Source organism: Gadus chalcogrammus, chromosome 4, assembly GCF_026213295.1.
Source record: "Gadus chalcogrammus isolate NIFS_2021 chromosome 4, NIFS_Gcha_1.0, whole genome shotgun sequence".
Lineage (NCBI taxonomy): Eukaryota > Metazoa > Chordata > Actinopteri > Gadiformes > Gadidae > Gadus > Gadus chalcogrammus.
The window spans coordinates 1,810,018-1,827,356 of NC_079415.1; the positions used below are offsets into that span (position 1 = coordinate 1,810,018).

General features: G+C 45.1%; 2 protein-coding genes across 8 annotated transcripts in view; one reads left to right on the top strand and one right to left on the bottom strand.

The window, feature by feature from the left end:
- Positions 1 to 8,154, top strand: part of LOC130381625 (DNA helicase B-like) — a 26,542-nt gene extending 18,388 nt beyond the window's left edge. For all 4 annotated transcript variants that reach the window (XM_056589313.1, XM_056589314.1, XM_056589315.1 and 1 more), the window contains 3 exons: positions 875 to 1,109; positions 2,424 to 2,537; positions 5,657 to 8,154. In XM_056589313.1, coding sequence (XP_056445288.1) covers positions 875 to 1,109; positions 2,424 to 2,537; positions 5,657 to 5,706 — 399 coding nt within the window. In that variant the 3' untranslated portion in view covers positions 5,707 to 8,154. The remainder of the gene's footprint in view (positions 1 to 874; positions 1,110 to 2,423; positions 2,538 to 5,656) is intronic.
- Positions 6,822 to 17,246, bottom strand: LOC130381622 (cerebral dopamine neurotrophic factor-like). 4 transcript variants are annotated; one of them, XM_056589303.1, is made up of 4 exons: positions 17,052 to 17,246; positions 16,739 to 16,866; positions 8,174 to 8,315; positions 6,822 to 7,682 (listed from the first exon to the last, which is right to left on the bottom strand). In XM_056589303.1, the coding sequence occupies exons 1-4, from the start codon at positions 17,119 to 17,121 to the stop codon at positions 7,495 to 7,497; spliced, it is 528 nt and encodes a 175-aa protein (XP_056445278.1). In that variant the 5' UTR covers positions 17,122 to 17,246; the 3' UTR covers positions 6,822 to 7,494. The 4 variants fall into 4 exon arrangements, 1 of the variants encoding a protein (XP_056445278.1); XR_008895440.1 differs by lacking the exons at positions 6,822 to 7,682; positions 16,739 to 16,866; positions 17,052 to 17,246 and adding exons at positions 8,454 to 8,550; positions 8,697 to 15,809; positions 15,956 to 16,453 and having other exon boundaries at positions 8,239 to 8,318; XR_008895441.1 differs by lacking the exons at positions 6,822 to 7,682; positions 17,052 to 17,246 and adding an exon at positions 8,454 to 15,809 and having other exon boundaries at positions 8,239 to 8,318; positions 16,739 to 16,831.
- Between the last annotated feature and the right edge of the window lie 93 nt (positions 17,247 to 17,339).

The window sequence follows — 17,339 nt, forward strand, 5'->3', positions numbered from 1 at the left end:
TGACACAGTATATCAATGATAATTCATGTAAATTAATTTCATCACACTACTTAACCATGATATACATTGAAGGTTTGATTAACGTGTCACATTTGTTTAAGCACCACTAAAAGTTTTCAGCCTTTCTCATTCTGAACTCGACAGATTTAACGATATAAAATTTCACGACAGAATTGAATTGAATGTCCTGCCTGCGGCAGACATGATACAACCTGTCCGTCTTACTAAGATACAGTCTACTTCCCACCCCACAGCAATAATTATACTCCATTAATAAAAGCCCTGGATCATTTCACACAGGTTAAGTACCATACTCTATAAGAGAGGAATGCTATTTACTTTTATGTTATTTCTGCGTTCAAGAAATATACGAAATAATCTCGGCAACAAGGCACACCCAGACGTAGAACGATCTTAACCTCGAACCGTCGTCTGGATTATTTGTCCTTTTTTTTTTTTTTTTTACTTGAGAGTTTTCATTTAACTTGCTTGCATTAATTTTTAACTGGAAAAAGGCGCTACTGTGTGAGCCAGCGTCGCTTTAAAACCAGAAGACTGTGCCCATGGTGTCCCTGTCTGTAATGGTTCCCCTCAGCGAATCAACGCCACCTTGTAAAATCACACTGACGCATAAATGATCGCCTTCAGTGACGAGCGTTTCGATTCACCGCAAAGTGACCGCTCGGAAGGGGCCCACACTAAATTCACTAAACGTGTGTCTCTGTGCGTCTCTCCGTGTGTGTGTGTGTGTGTGTGTGTGTGTGTGTGTGTGTGTGTGTGTGTGTGTGTGTGTGTGTGTGTGTGTGTGTGTGTGTGTGTGTGTGTGTGTGTGTGTGTGTGTGTGTGTGTGTGTGTGTGCGCTTCGTGGACCCAGATGCAGCAGCAGGTGGGCATGGTCCCGGGGGCAGGCGGCGTGGCGACGGGGCCCAGCTTGCGCCCGGAGAAGCGCAAGCTGATCCTGCAGCTGGTCCTGCTTCTGCACGCGCAGAAGTGCCAGCGACGGGAGCAGGCCAACGGGGAGGTGAGGGCCTGTACCCTCCCCCACTGCCGCACCATGAAGAACGTCCTCAACCACATGACCCACTGCCAGACTGGCAAGTTGTGCCAGGGTGAGTCTCTCCTCCTCTGGGCGGTGGTGTAGGGGTGCTCGATGGGGGGGGGGGGGGGTTGGTTTTGATTTCAGATCCACATACTCCCACACTTTCCATTCATAACGAAAAGATCTCGACTTGGGTTCGGAGCAGAGTAGAACGTGAACAAACTGGTTGGCAAAAACATTTTGACAGCTTTTTTAATCAAAATTCTCAATGTATTGTAGTTACATGACAAAATTACGTTCACATATATTTTATTGCTATGTTGACGATGAGACAGCAAAAAAATAAATATATTGTTTTTAGTAGGGATGGGCACGAGTAGTAAATTCCAAACTCGAGTGATCGAAGGAATTCCTCGAGGATCAATCGAGTACTCGTTAAATCAAATCTATTTTTAGAATGCAACGCATCTGCAGCAGGAATAGGCCTGATGATGAACGGCAATATTACCAACCAAACATGTAATGCTTATTCTCCATCAAAACAGTCAGAGTAATCAGAGTATTCATTATTTATTTTTGCAAACGTTCAAAACACATTTTCCTTACAAAAATAAATATGCGTCTCACAATTTAAATCACGTCGAACCAAGGCCTGTAACAGTTTAAAAAAAACGAAACAAGTAGCCTAACCATTGCAAATAATTTAAAGCTGCAAATAAAACGGCAGCAAATGGACTATGGAAATACTCAGCGTTGTGATCTTCTCTACACGCCCGGGATTACAGCTGCGTCTTGCGGCGGTGAAAATAGTCGACACACTTTCACTTTCACCGTTGCTGCGGGTCTGCTTTCCAGAACTCACCGTTGTGTTTCAGGAGCATATGTTGCCGCATAGTACTTTCTGGTAGCTCGCTTGGCATATTTTACATTTCACCTTATGATCTCCTATTTCTTTAAAGTATTTCAATTCTTCGCTGCGCTTTGCTTTAACCGCCATCTCTTAACTTTTTGAATTCTGGCGTGCCTGCACACGGCACGGAACGCGCCATGGAAATGGATGCATTTAATTTTCTTTGTGCCCACGTCATGCGTTAGTGGCGCCGACAGAAAATTGATACATTTGCTTCTGAAAACTTTGTTTGTGTGTGTATATGCAAACTCGAGTTTGCCTGTCCACCAACCGAGTTCATTTGTAACGAGGAGTACTCGAGTAATCGATTCCTCACGCCCATCCCTAGTTTTTAGGGTTCACCTCTCTTTTAAGTACAAAATCAGAGAACGGGATTGTCCCGTTGCGTCTTCCTAACCAGCGAGGAGTAAAACTCTTGGCCCGTCTCCTCTTCTCGACGTCTCATTCTCCCTCCGCTCTCCCTCCTCTCTGCAGTGGCTCACTGTGCGTCGTCCAGGCAGATCATCTCCCACTGGAAGAACTGCACGCGGCACGACTGTCCTGTCTGCCTGCCGCTGAAGAACGCCAGTGACAAGAGGAACCAGCAACGTAAGGCCCTCAGCCTCTCCCACTCAGCCCTCTCCCCCCCCCCCCCCCCCCCCGCCTCCACCCTCTCCACCTACCTCACCCACTCAGCCCTCTCCCCCCCCCTCCACCCTCTCCACCTACCTCACCCACTCAGCCCTCTCCACCCCTGCCTCCCTACTCATCATCATCATCAGCAATAGCGGCGGCGTTGGCCGCCCCTCGTGAACGGAGTCCGCTCTGCTCCTGAATGTTACTGAATTATCTGCGTGGCACAGAGAGAGCGCTTGTTATTGACTCCCACTCAGCCTGATAGTACTCCGGGCTTCAGCGCAGAGATAACCAGCGAGACCACTCGGCCGTGCAGATTACCCACACCTGCTCCTCCTTTTCCGTGTACATCCTCCCCTTAATCGCCTCTGCAGGTCGAGATGTATATTTAAAACAATTATAATAACAACACAGATGTCACCCCAAAGCGATCATTTATAATTTGCTTGAATGCAAAAAAAAAAAAAGGCACTTAGTCGTATTCGCGTCGTGTTCATTATTATTCCGGTTCTGTGGCGCATCCGGCAGAAACAAGACAACTGTTGAATCCGGCAGCAAGCTGAGAGCGCAGACTCACTCGGGTTGATGCTCCGTTGTGAGGCGCTGCCCCCTGTAGGAGGCTGAGGTCATCGCAGCTCTGTGCCGGCTCGCCTGGCTGCGGGAGCGGATTCCTCCAGAGGGGCTTGGCCGTAGAGGTTCTCTAGAGGAGAGCCAGCCGCTAAATCCCGTCCGCCCTCCACAGGTTCAGGGCTGTGGAGGAGTCGCTGTGGCTGAGCCGTGAGAGGCAACTCTGTGTTCCCTCTGGGAAGCCCTGGTTTAAGGTGGGGGGGGGGGGAGGTACGTAGTTATCGTGGATCTTTTGGGTATGCAAACAGTCAATTATGGAGTACAGGTGAAACGATTTAATATTAAGTTTGATTCCTCATGAATAAACTATTATAAGAATACAATATTTATAAAATATTTTATTATTAATATAATATATTATTAATATTTAGCAAATATTCTCTTATAATTATTGCATGCAGTCGGAAGCACTGATTCCGCCCCCAATTCCTGCCCGCTGAAGAGCCGTCTCAGTGCGCACCACAATGGCCTCCACACTCCTAAGTTCATAGTGTACTTTTACTTTTTTGTTGAATATATAAAACATAATATATAATAATTTTAATATTTTATCGCTATAAAATGTGATTGAAAAGAAAAAATAAATTAAATTACATGCAATGTATTTTATATTTTATCGGTGTGTAGGTGGCCCAAATAATTAACTATGTACATATTTCCAGAATAAGCTTTGCAAATATTGAACAGCATTTGTCTTCGGTCTTCCTAATTTCTAACCCGCTCCTGAAACATAGTTCTACTTCTCAAGCGAGGTCTGCCTCCCCATCAGTACCCCTCCACCCCTAACCGTCCTACCCTCTGTCGTCCTGTCCTGTCCCCCCTCCCCCCCCCCCTCCAGCCATGCTGAGCTCCCCCGGCGGCGGCCTAGGGCTTAGGGATTAGGGCTGGGTGAATAATCGAGTTTTGATCGCGATCTTGGCGTCAAACGATCACAAAATTAACAATCTTTATTTTTTTATAGAAAGGGCAGAACAGCTGGATACATATCTGTATATTATTTTTGATTGGAACATTTTCTTGTTGACCATTTTGTGTATTTTTTTAAGGCGAAATTTCAAAGTTCTCAGTTACAAAGTTTTTTCTGAGAGAGACTAAATAAACAAACGTGTTTTCGAACAAAAAATAATCGGGATTTCAATATTGACCAAAATAATCATGATTATGATTTTTCCCATAATCGAGCAGCCCTAACTCTAACCCTTATACAAACAAACTCAGGACTCTAACCCTTATACAAATACAAACTCAGGACTCTAACCCTTATACAAACAAACTCAGGACTCTAACCCTTATACAAATACAAACTCAGGACTCTAACCCTTATACAATATTCTAGGACTCTAACCCAGCTTCTAAGACTCTAGCCCAGACCAAAGGCCTTATTCAACAAAACTCAGGACTCTAACCCTTATACAAACTCAGGACTCTAACCCTTATACAAATACAAACTCAGGACTCTAACCCTTATACAAACTCAGGACTCTAACCCTTATACAAATACAAACTCAGGACTCTAACCCTTATACAAACAAACTCAGGACTCTAACCCTTATACAACCTTTCTCTCTGGTATCAGATCATGTATTTTTCTGGTAAAAATAGAAAATAAAGGGAAAGTTAAAAAGGCATTTTAGTAAAATAAAGGTAAAGTATTTAAGATTTAGCAGTATTCCCTGCTGTGACGCCGCTCGATGTTTACAAGGCGAGCTCACTTAAGTTGATATTGCAATAGATGCATTTCTGGCAAGAGTAATGGCATTCTTCCGTCGTGGTTTATCTTCCGCATATAGGCTGTTCGGTCGGCCCATTCATCTGGAAGCTAGATGCTTTGCGACAAGACTTGGTGACACATTGATGGGGAGAAACTTCTTTTTAGGACACGTCCGCCAGTGAAATATGTGATTTAATATTAGAGCATTATCATGCGAAAATACAGGCAGTAAAGTTACCAAGGATACATTCAGTGAGACAATGGGTGAACAAGGTTCTTATAGGGAAACGTTTGCATGGTGGGTAGGGAATACACAGGTAAGTGGGAAGTGGAGAGTTTAGGATGGGCAGGAGAGGCCAAGTTAACTGCAGTACACTATGGGAGAAGTGGGAAAGTCTGCAAGTCTGCAAGCATGGCTGCAATAAGGTTGAAGGAATCTACATAACAAAGACGTCAGTCGATAGGCCTGGCCTTAGTATCAGACATAGTAGTGGGAATGCAAATGTGAAGTTTCTTAACCTCTCTCAGTTAGAGAGAGGAAGGGATGTATCTTAAGACACAGGGAGAATGTAATACAGTTCCTTTTAATGTGGATAGTAATTATATAAACAAGGTTAATATATTTTGTATATGATGTATGTAGTTATGATTGATATTTCCACGACACACATACATTTGACTTTCCTAATTGGACAGACTACTGGTCCTGGATGTAAATGTTCATTTCAAGCTGTTGTTTATCACTTGTTTTCAGTATGTCGATTCAGCGATGGACTGCACCAAGCTCCAGCCACCCTCCCATGATAGCCCAATGCACGACCCCGTGACGGCCAAAAGGCCCCAGTCACCCAAGTGACAAACTACACGGACCCAATCAATCCTTCGATTGGATCAGACGATGGGAAGAGCGACAATGGTTGAGGAGCGTATTCACCGTTCAACAGTTGGATACGGTTTCGCCTCGTTCTGTTTGAACCCCCCTCCCTGCCAGAGCCCTGTCTCTGACCCCCCCACTGTTAGTTGATGACACCTTCACCTTGCCCCTGCCAGATCTCCGCCTCCGACCTTAGGGAATCAGACACTAAATATATTCCGCCTTCTTCCTGTTTGTTATCCACCTCTCTGCCAGACCTCTGTCTCTATCTCCCCCACTACTCTTCAGGAGTTGATCATAGAATTGATAAGGATTCCCCTTCATCCTGTTCTCCTGCCAGACCTGTCTCTAGCCCCCTGTTGTTCTTGAAGGTACTAATCACCGGAGCCGATGAGGGGTTTGTATGGGCATCGAATTTGTTTTGTCTGACAATCCAACATCAGATCCCCTGCGGACCAACAAGCCTGGGCGGCTTGTGATTGGCTTGATTTAAATAATGGTAAACCAATAGGAATCAGTGGGTTACATATTTTTGTTTGTGAACAGGACAGTTGGAAATAATAACTGACAACTGTGTTTCGTTATGAAGATAAGAGTGGTGGTGGAGCACAGAGTACTGGCTCTCTTTTTTCTTTTAACACTGAGCAAGCCAGGTGTTAATAAGAGGGCTACATAATCTGAACTTCTTCACAATCCTTAGGATTGAGCATCATTGTCTATTCAAACTGTAAATCAGTGTCAACTGTATCGCATCACTACGTTCATTATTGTGTTCCTTTTTTTAACCATTTGTATTAATTTTCGTCAGTTTAGTTGGTGAATCATTTCAACTTGTAAGACTATGTTAGATGGTCATTAATTACATTTTGAAACCGAATATTGATAACTATCATTGCTCAATACTTTTTATGCTGAATCATGTGCTTCATGCTCATCTCCACGTATGTGGAGATGGTGGTATAAGGGTTTATATTAATACTATAGACAAACGGGAAGTATGTGCAATTTGATGTATACTTATACATCCAATTAATGAAACGGGAGGCTACTGCATGAAGCAATCTAATTTATTTGTCGATGAGTAAAAATCTAAACTGGACTGACTGGAAGATACTGGAGATGTAAAATAAACCAAAAAATGATATGCAACCAATAAGATACAAACAGACTGTCTCTCTCAACTTGAGGATTCCCGTCTTTGTTGCTACCACCAAGTCTGGTCTTAATAGTAGTTGGAGACCAACACAAATTCTGAAGTTGTTTTCTTATTTCAAGGTCTTTGCGTTTCTAGAATCATTTTCAAAGGGATGAGCAAATTAAGTGTGTTTATTGATGAGTGCACATAATTGATCATTTCTATAGCATACAACAAGATGTATTTAGATTGTCTGATCATTGTTGTCTTCTGACCATGGGCTCAACGGTATAAAACAGGTTCTTCACTTTCTAAATTCAGGTTGGGCCAGACACCATTGCGCATGTGCAGAATATTGTGAATTCAACTGTTCATTCATGTGGACTTTGTAGTTTGATATAAATTTATTTGAAACATGGAGTCCATTCCGCTATGCATCCATATATTAAAAATGTGTTTGCCTCGTTCTTAGAGTTTTTTAAAAACAGCTCAACAAGTGTCGCTGCGTTGATTGGTCACGTGAACTCTGAACTCTGGTGAGCCGACACCGTTCCGGTCCGTTCGACCCTGCTCCTGAATCACATCACAGGTCCATATGGTGTTCATGTTGATCGTGTTGGTGTTGCTGGGCCTTCTCCCGGATCAGATCCACAAACTCGTGCTTCTCCAGGCAACCGCGGCACTCCTCTCCCCAGGACGACAGCACTCTCTTCAGCTCGGCCACGCGGAGCGACAGCAGCCCCGCGCTGCTCAGGTCCCACAGCTGCTGCTCTGCAGACGGACGGACCGACAGACAGAATTACAGTGCACTAGCGACGGGTCATGGGGAGAGAGGGACAGCGGGCTGTCTTAGCAAGTGTGTCGTGGCGTGGGGAGTCGGCTGAGAGAGAACGGGAGGAGATCCCATGGGGGGGATGGGAGACGTTTACATTTAGGGCGTTTAGCAGACGCTCTTATCCAAATCTACTTGCAATAAGTACATTAGTCAGAAAGAGAAACAATATATATCGCATCCATAACCTCAACTTCTACTGAAGACATGGAAAAACTCCCGTATAACATAAAGAGGGAAGAAACCTTAAGAAGAGGGATCCCTCCAGGGATGGTTAGGTGCACAACGGCACAAATAAAATAGAACATTATGTAACACTTATGAGTTAAGAAAAAATCCACCATGACTGAAGGATATCTGTTGCTCAACATTTGCAAGAATGCCATGCTGTGAGTTGCGGCGGCTTGCTTCGCTTCCGACAGGAAATTACCATATTTCAGTTCACATATCTGTTTGTCGGTGCTGCCGAGCCGCTGGCAGATCTTCTCCACCGGCACGTGGGAGGACAGAGGCCGGGCGACGGACGCCGTGACGCGGGTCGCTGCATCGCTGCTGGCCCCCAGGTAATAGCACTACTGGGACGACACACACGAACAAAAAACGACGTGTTTTGAGGCTTTAAGAAACAGGGCCAAACACTGTCGCTTTGGGGAGGTGTCACTCAAATCATATTGTGTAGCGAACCCCAGCCGGACAATGGTGAAGCTTACAGATGTTTCAGAAGCCTTTATTTACGTTCAGCCGTCAGCCTTGTTTTGAGCATAAATATTCCTTTCTTCACATCTTTCTTCATAAACACCGTAAGAGCTACAGGACAGATAAATAACATTAATTAGCTCTTACACATATACAACTATCGCCATGAAGATAACATTAGCGCGGCTGTACAGCAACAACACATTTAAACACATTTTAAGTAATATAAAGTCTTAAACAAATTAAACACACAATACCTTGTTCCCATTCCAGCTAGGCACTTATTAATTACTACAAATTGTTATGCAGAGCAACCGTTTGTAGCCTGAATTCCTTCCGTAATTACACGTAATAACCTTTTCGCGCGATCTCCTTCAAGTCAAGTTACCTACTGTAGATTCAAACTTCCTGCGTCAAAATAAAAGACCCATGACGGCAAAATACAGTATCAAAATAAAAGCATGGAGAAAGTGGTTATTTTAACAGACCTTCATAAGAATTATTTACACTCCCACCAATCATGAGTCCCTAATGGAACAGTATACAGTTAACATTAAACACGAATGATTTTCTAACAAAAAAAAATGACCTTCCTCATGAAAGTGCAAAAAAACAAATTATGTAAAGAGAGAACAAGTTTAATTAGTCTCCAATAGCAGGACTAGCCTTTGGACAGGGCGTTCGACTTCAGACATCTTATGGAGACGCTCTCCTTTCTTGCCAAGATTCCTGTCACCGAGGCAGATCTTAACTCTCCTTACTAGTCCGTCTTTGTCAATAGTAGTTTCTAAAACTCTACCTAATCTCCACTCGTTCCTGTGTGCATCCTCTCCTTTCATCATTACGATATCTCCAACTTGAAGATTTCTCTTCGGTGCATGCCAACGTTGTCTGAGAGAGATGTTGGCCAGGTATTCCTTTCGCCATCGACTCCAAAACTGTTCTGCCAGGTATTGAACATGTCGCCACCTTTTCTTGCCATACATGTCCTCTCTGACGAACTCGCCTGGAGGTGGTAAGGCCCTGACAGTTTTCATAGTCAGAAGATGATTAGGTGTGAGTGGCTCAAGACTATGAGGATCACTGAGGTTGTCAACAGTCAGTGGTCGACTGTTGACGATTGCCATAGCTTCATAGAGAAAAGCCCGCAGTGAAGCATCATTTAGCCTTCCAGAGGAAAGAGCAAGCGTGGACCTTAGAACGCTTCTCACCGTCCTAATCTGTCTCTCCCAAACACCTCCGACATGGCTTGAATAAGGTGCATTCATGCAAAAGTCACATTGTTTTTCAGCAAGGAATACAGCCAGCCGGTCTGCATCAACTTCCTTTAGAGCTTCCTTAAGTTCGTTTTTGGCTCCAACGAAGTTGCTACCTTGATCGGACTTGATCTGACGAACAGCACCACGCATAGCAATGAAGCATCGGAGGCCATTGATGAGGGCGTCTGTGGACATGCCATCAAGCATCTCAATATGAATGGCACGGGAGCTAAAGCAAGTGAAAAGTAGACCATACCTCTTGTTCTCCTTTCTTCCTTGCTTCGTGAGGAATGGACCAAAGCAGTCCATTCCACAGAAGGTGAAGGGGGGTGATGGTTCCACGCGTTCGGGGGGTAGATCAGCCATCCTTTGCTCTTCCGTTGGTTTCCGGTGCCGTCTACAGGTGACGCATTGACGAATGTGCGATGCTACTGCCCTGTTGATTCCTGGAATCCAGTAGCCGTGGGACCTGATCTCATTGAGGGTGAGGCCTTTACCTTGATGTTCGATTCTTTCATGGTGATGAGCAATGATCATTTTTGTAATGTGATGATCTTTGGGAATGATTGCAGGGTGCTTGATGGAGTTGGGAAGAGAAGAGTTGCACAGCCTTCCTCCCACCCTGAAGACACCATCTTTATCGAGGAAGGCATCAAGAGAGTGTAGTGAATTGTGAGAGGGTAGGGGGACCCCTTTGCTCAGCAGTTTCAACTCTTCTTGGTACACGTTTTTCTGCAGGTCTTTGATTATGCAATGTTCTGCATCTTCTCGTTCTGTTACAGTGGTGAGGTTGTTTGATCTGTTCTTTCTGATGCGCCTTAAAAGGCGTGCAACAGCTCGAATAGCCAGTGACCAAGATGAGAACTTAGATAAACGATCAACAAGGCTCGCTTGCTCTGTAGTTCTTGTGTTAAGTACCAAAGCACTTCTGACCTCTGGGTCTCCAATTATTAACTCTGGAATTTCATCTGCCGGCGGCTTCATTTCCTTGTGCCACAAGAACTTGGGTCCAGTGAACCAGGTGGATGACAAAAGCTCGCTGGGAGTCAAGCTCCTGGAAGCATGGTCAGCAGGATTCTCATTGGTTGGAACATATCTCCATTGTTGAGGGTCTGAGCTGAGGTGAATCTTCTGAACACGGTTAGCCACAAAGGTGTGGAATCGTCGTGCTTCGTTTTTTATGTATCCCAAGACCACCTTAGAGTCGGTCCAGAAGACCTCCTCAGTGTCAGCTGATCCAAATTCCTCCTTGAGCATGTTGCTCATCTTCACAGAGACAACTGCAGCCGTCAGTTCCAATCTTGGAACAGTTGTAACTTTTGATGGCGAGACGCGTGATTTTCCTACAACTAAGGCACAGTGAACGTCTCCCTCCTCATTTTGTAGTCTCAAGTATGAACACTGACCATAACCCTTCAAGCTAGCATCTGAGAAATGATGCAGCTGTGTCTTCAAAACCTTCCCAAATCCAGCTGGTGAGTAAGTGCGGGGTATAGTGACATTATCCAACTGAGCTAGATCATCTCTCCATTTTTCCCATTTTGGACGGAGCTCGTCAGGGAGAGGATCGTCCCAGCCTGTGCCTCGCCTACACATCTCCTGAAGAATGATCTTCGCTTTGAGCAGAACTGGCGCCACGAACCCGAGAGGATCATACAAGGAGGCAACTGTAGAAAGAATGCCGCGACGTGTTGCCGGCTGATCCTTGAGGCTGACACTGAGACGAAAATGGTCGGACTCCACATCCCATTGAATCCCCAGGGCTCTCTCAAGCGGCAGTTCATCGAATGTGAGGTCCATATTCGTCACATTGATTGCTCTTTCAGAGGGCGGTATACTTTCTAGGACATTTCTCTCATTTGACACAAATTTGTGTAATCGGAGTCCACCCATGGCACAGAGTTCACGAGCTTCTCTGGCAAGCTGAACAGCTTCTTCGGTGCTGCCAGCACTGGTGAGGCCATCATCAACATAGAAATCCCTCATGATAAACTGTGAGCCTTTAGGGTAGAGGTCGCCATTCTCCTTAGCTAGATGCTTCATCCCGAAGTTTGCACATCCAGGGGAGGAGGCTGCACCGAACAGATGCACCTTCATACGGAACTCACTGGGCGGTGAGTTCAAGTCTCCTTGCTTCCACCAAAGAAAGCGCAGGTAGTTGCGATCAGCCTCATCCACATGGAATTGATGGAACATTTTCTCAATGTCACACATCAAAGCAACAGGGTAACGTCGGAAGCGGATAAGAACACCGCTCAAGTTGTTCAGCAAGTCAGGCCCTGAGAGGAGATGGTCGTTCAAGCTGGTTCCTTTGTGTCTGGCAGAGCAATCGAACACTACACGAAGCTTATCTGGCTTCTTTGCGTGCCGAACACCATGATGGGGAATGTACCATCTCTCAACTTCACTCCCACCGTCTTCGATCTGCTCTGCATCTCCCCTTTCGATGATCTCCTCCATGAACTTGACATACTGCTCCTTATACTTTTCATCCCGCTGCAGTTTTCTTTTGAGGTGGTTGAGGCGTATCATGACTGAGTTTTTGTTGTCAGGCATACTGGGTCTGTTTTTGAAGGGTAGAGGCATTTGGTAATGGCCATGTTTGTTTTTCTGTATGCCCTCATTTAGCTTGTTGAGGAAGGTGATGTCATCTTGTGACACTGTTTTGCTGTCTTCACTATCATCCTTGAAGTCAGATTCCAGAATGCGAATAGCGTCGGCCGGAGTTACCGGAGGCAGTACTTTAATGGAGATTTTGTGGCACAGGCGACTTGAGCTCGGCGGATCATAGCTTTGCGATGAGCGCCCCACAATACTCCATCCTAAGTCTGTCCGTACAGCATAAGGTTCCTCATCTCCTCCTAGAATAACCTGCCTTGGTGCCATGGCTCTAGAGCAGTTATAGCCTATCAGGAGCCCTATTTCACAGTCCTTCAGAGGTTGGATTTCTTCTGCTATTTCTCTGAGGTGACTCCATTGCTTAGCCGTCTCACAAGTGGGAATATGAGCACGGTTTACAGGTATGCAGTCCTTTGAGTAGGCAACTGGGAGATCAAACTGAATTGCAGAGCTGTATCCCCTTACACAGAGGCCGAAAACACTCTCACTTGAGAGAACCGTGTTCATTCCACTCATGGTCGTCAGCTTCAACTTCACTGGATACTTGTCAGCATTTAGACTGTCACTCACTTCTTGGTCGATGAATGTTGTATCGCTTTGAGTGTCAAGTAGAGCGTAGACAAGTCTCTCAGCAGTTGGGTTGTTTTTGGATGACACCCACACTGGCATCACCATCGATGTGTAGGATGAGCCTTCGCCTGCAACACTGAGCGACGTTGCAGCAGCTCTTTGATTTGTCGCTGCTTCTGATGAAGACTTCTCCTTCCCATAGTTGTAATCGTGGAGGGCCGTCGGATGTTTTCCTTTACAGTTGTCGCAACAGTGGCGATGACGACAGCTTTTTGCGCTGTGGCCGAATTTTAGGCATCCGTAGCAGAGTTTCTTCTCCTTTACATAGTTCCGTCGCTCTACCAACAACATTTCTGTAAACTTGGGACACGCATGAAGCTGGTGTCTATTATCTTGACAGAGAATACATGTTTTTCTCTGTTCTGACCCTTTGTTGAAGATGTCCGTAGCTGCTTGAGTGGTGTAAACACTGGCCTGGTTTGTCTTTGTGTCTCTGAGATTTCTCTTTTCAGCGTTAGAGTCTGATGAGCGAAGAGCATAAAGCGACGTAATTGGATTGCAGGCAATCTCAGCTTCAGTTGACACAAATATTGCAAAGTCCTTGAAACTTGGGAATTCTTGCCTATCGTTCAGGCTTCGTGTGGCTTGTCGGTTCCAGCGTGAAGCTGCCCAGTCTGGTAGTTTATAGACAAGCTTCTGGTTTTCCTCGCAGTCGTTTAATATGTCGAGACCCTTGACATGAGGCATGGCATCTTGACAGGCATTTAGAAAATCAGAGAAGTTTCTGAGTCCCTCGGCATCTTTAGGTTGTATCCTAGGCCAATTGGTAAGCTTCTCTCTGAATGCTCTCTGAATGGCAAAGGGCTGGCCGAAGCGACGAGTGAGCTTGTTCCAGGCATCCTGGTAGGCTTCATCATCGTTTCGGAAAAAGGTGCCATCTAGCACCTGGCGTGCTGGGCCGGCAACATACTTCTTCAAATAATAGAGTTTTTCAGCTGGAGTGATAGCTCTTTGGTCAATGAGCGAAGAAAACGATGCTTTCCATTCAGTGAATCGTATTGGATCACCATTGAAGACGAATGGCTCTGGAACAGGGAGCCTATTCAAGGCTATGCTGTCTTGAAAGACCTGAGCCAGTGAGGAAATGTCTTTATGAGAGGGTGTTGCAACATGGGATGGCGAGACGGCAGTTACAGGCACGTTCGTTGCTTCCTTATCCTTTTCAATGTTGATGCAGTCAGCAGCTTTATGTTCTGTCTCCTTATTGTACACATTCAGCTTGGCCTTAGCTGCTCGCACTTCCTTCTCTGCCTGCAGTCGCTCCAACTCATACCTTTGTGCCTCTAGAGCTATCCTCTGTTGTTCCTCTAACTCTCGAATCACTTCCCTTTGTCTCTCTTCGGCTATCATCATCTCATAATTGGTTTCCTTCACTGCTAGTTCTGCTGCTGCATCCGCACGCTTGGCCGCCATAGAGGAAGTCATGGAGTGATGGTCAGACTTGCTATGACTTGTCAAGGACGCGGCGGATCCATAGACAGACTTTGCATAGTCACGGTGGAGGAGTTCATGAAGGCGATGTCTTTCCTGCTTCTCGTTAAACTCAACTTCATCATCTATTGCTCTGTTGTGGGCAATGATAATGATTTCTGTGGTGACTGATTCACAAGTATCGACTCGTCGTCTGATATCAGTGGAAGGTGTGGCAAGATCTCGCGTTTCAGAATATATGTTCATTATGTCTTCCTTACTTTTCCTAAGTTCTTCCACGAGAGGCCAGAGCTCATCATCTGGCATGTAGGACTTCAGTTGATCTCTTGCTTTTCGTATTTTGAGTTTCCATTGCTCGTACATGGAGAGCAGCCCTTTCTCCATTTTCTTGGCCTCCTCCGCTTGTAGTGCACGCATCTTCTCGGTAGGGTTCCGTGCACGTTCGGAACGTCTGGGACCTCCAGGTGGGTCATCCAGTTTACCTTGGAGATGACTCTGACCTTCTTCCACCACTTCAGTCGTTTCCTTCAGGCATGATGAGTCTGCCACTGAGTGGAGCTCCCTCTGCAAATCCTGAACTTCATGCTGAGAACCAGCCATTTGCTCCTCTGTGTCACTATCATAACCTGACTTTGACATTATCAACTCCTAACTCAGAATTATTAAGCCAGATGAAAACCCTGAAGCAGATAAGATCGAACTCTTAAGCAGTTTAAACATAGAATATCAGAACCCCAGTACAAAAATAACTAGCAGTTACATCAATGTGCAGACACTCAAATAACTGTAAATGTTCAGGTAAATAACATTATAAGCAAAATTTTCAGATAGCATGAAATGCAGTTCAATTTCCCCCTTTTTTTTTTTTTTTTTTTTTTTAAATGTCCTTAATTATAAAGAGTCCACATGAATGTGTCCGTCTGTATAAACGTATCAACAGTTCCTTCGTTGCAGATGAGCAGGTGAGCATTAAATGTTCTCTGGTTCAGTTCAAGAAGCTGTTAATGTGTAGCTCACCTCATTGGAAGTACCGTAGACCATATGATATTGGGTAATGCTCAGTTCTGCGTCAATGAATGCGACTGTACTTGACCAATGCACCGAATCCACGAGACCGCTGCCCGGATTGCCGTAGTGGATCATGCGTTGACATGCAGGAACATGTGCTGCTCGATGACTCCATGTGAACAGCATGGGGCGATGTAGCAGCAACAGCAGCAGGCATGCAGTGAAGACCCTCCGTCGTGACCCGTCATGGCGGCAAAAAGTCGTCGAATCGATGTGGGTCAAGCTCTTACTGTAGCGAACCCCAGCCGGACAATGGTGAAGCTTACAGATGTTTCAGAAGCCTTTATTTACGTTCAGCCGTCAGCCTTGTTTTGAGCATAAATATTCCTTTCTTCACATCTTTCTTCATAAACACCGTAAGAGCTACAGGACAGATAAATAACATTAATTAGCTCTTACACATATACAACTATCGCCATGAAGATAACATTAGCGCGGCTGTACAGCAACAACACATTTAAACACATTTTAAGTAATATAAAGTCTTAAACAAATTAAACACACAATACCTTGTTCCCATTCCAGCTAGGCACTTATTAATTACTACAAATTGTTATGCAGAGCAACCGTTTGTAGCCTGAATTCCTTCCGTAATTACACGTAATAACCTTTTCGCGCGATCTCCTTCAAGTCAAGTTACCTACTGTAGATTCAAACTTCCTGCGTCAAAATAAAAGACCCATGACGGCAAAATACAGTATCAAAATAAAAGCATGGAGAAAGTGGTTATTTTAACAGACCTTCATAAGAATTATTTACATATTGGCCTATTTTGCTCTAGGATGCAAATATTTTAGTCGTTGTTTTTTTTTGCAAAATCGACAGAATAAAACTGAGCTGAACTGCAAAAACTCTTTTTGTGGGTTACTATCTTATCTAAATGCACCTTTGTAATATCTTCATAATACTCAAGTCCTGTGCCAAGCATGTTGGCGCTAAGGTGGGGGCCGTGCCCCTCCTAGCGGTCATTAATGCTCCTACACAGGTCATGGAGTGGCCAAAAAAAATCCCTTTTAGTTATTCTTATGATATTAAATGTGCCCCCCCCCCCCCCCACACACACACACACACACACACACACACACACACACACACACACACACACACACACACACACACACACTCTGGTGCCACATGTAATATGAAACTCAAAACATACAGATCTACCCCGACGATTCAGATAACCACGGCAGCCTGATCAGAATTTCACAGAACCAGGGGCTGCCCCCATCCCCGGATCCTCCCCAGATGAGGAACACATTATGTCGTGCGTCGGCTTTGTCTTTTCTCACCAGTCTGGACTCTTTTCCCTGGACCTCAGCGCACGCACTCACTAGCTCTTCTTCCACCAACGTAGGACTGAGGTCTTGGTGCGTGGACACCAGGGAGCCGTATACTCGTTGCAGAAAGCCCACACACACTAGAGAAAGTATTGTTATTGCTTATAATAAGGTCACACGGTAGGATGGTAACGACTGCTTTTTTGTTTGGACAATTGCAATCCTGTGTTTCATGAGGCGTTCACTACGCCTGACATTTAGTTCCAGCTTGTGCACAATAACCTATAAATAACTTTGTTCACGCACATGCTTTTGAGTGGCTAACCTTCACAGTCGCCTGCCGGGGAAACTGAAACCGCTCTTAGCAAAAGCACAAAGGCGAGACAGAACATCATCTCTATATATATATAATAAGTACAACTACAGTCCAAACAATCAATAAACCCAGAGCAATTCACGGTATCGTTTGGGGAGCGCACCGCAACTTGCCCAGGGAGCGGCTCCAATTCTATTTATAACACGATGAGCGCTTTTTCACGCGACCAGGAATAGAATCCAATTGGACGGAGCCACTGAGCGTCCTGAGCCATCTGATTGGCGGAGGCGACCTCGC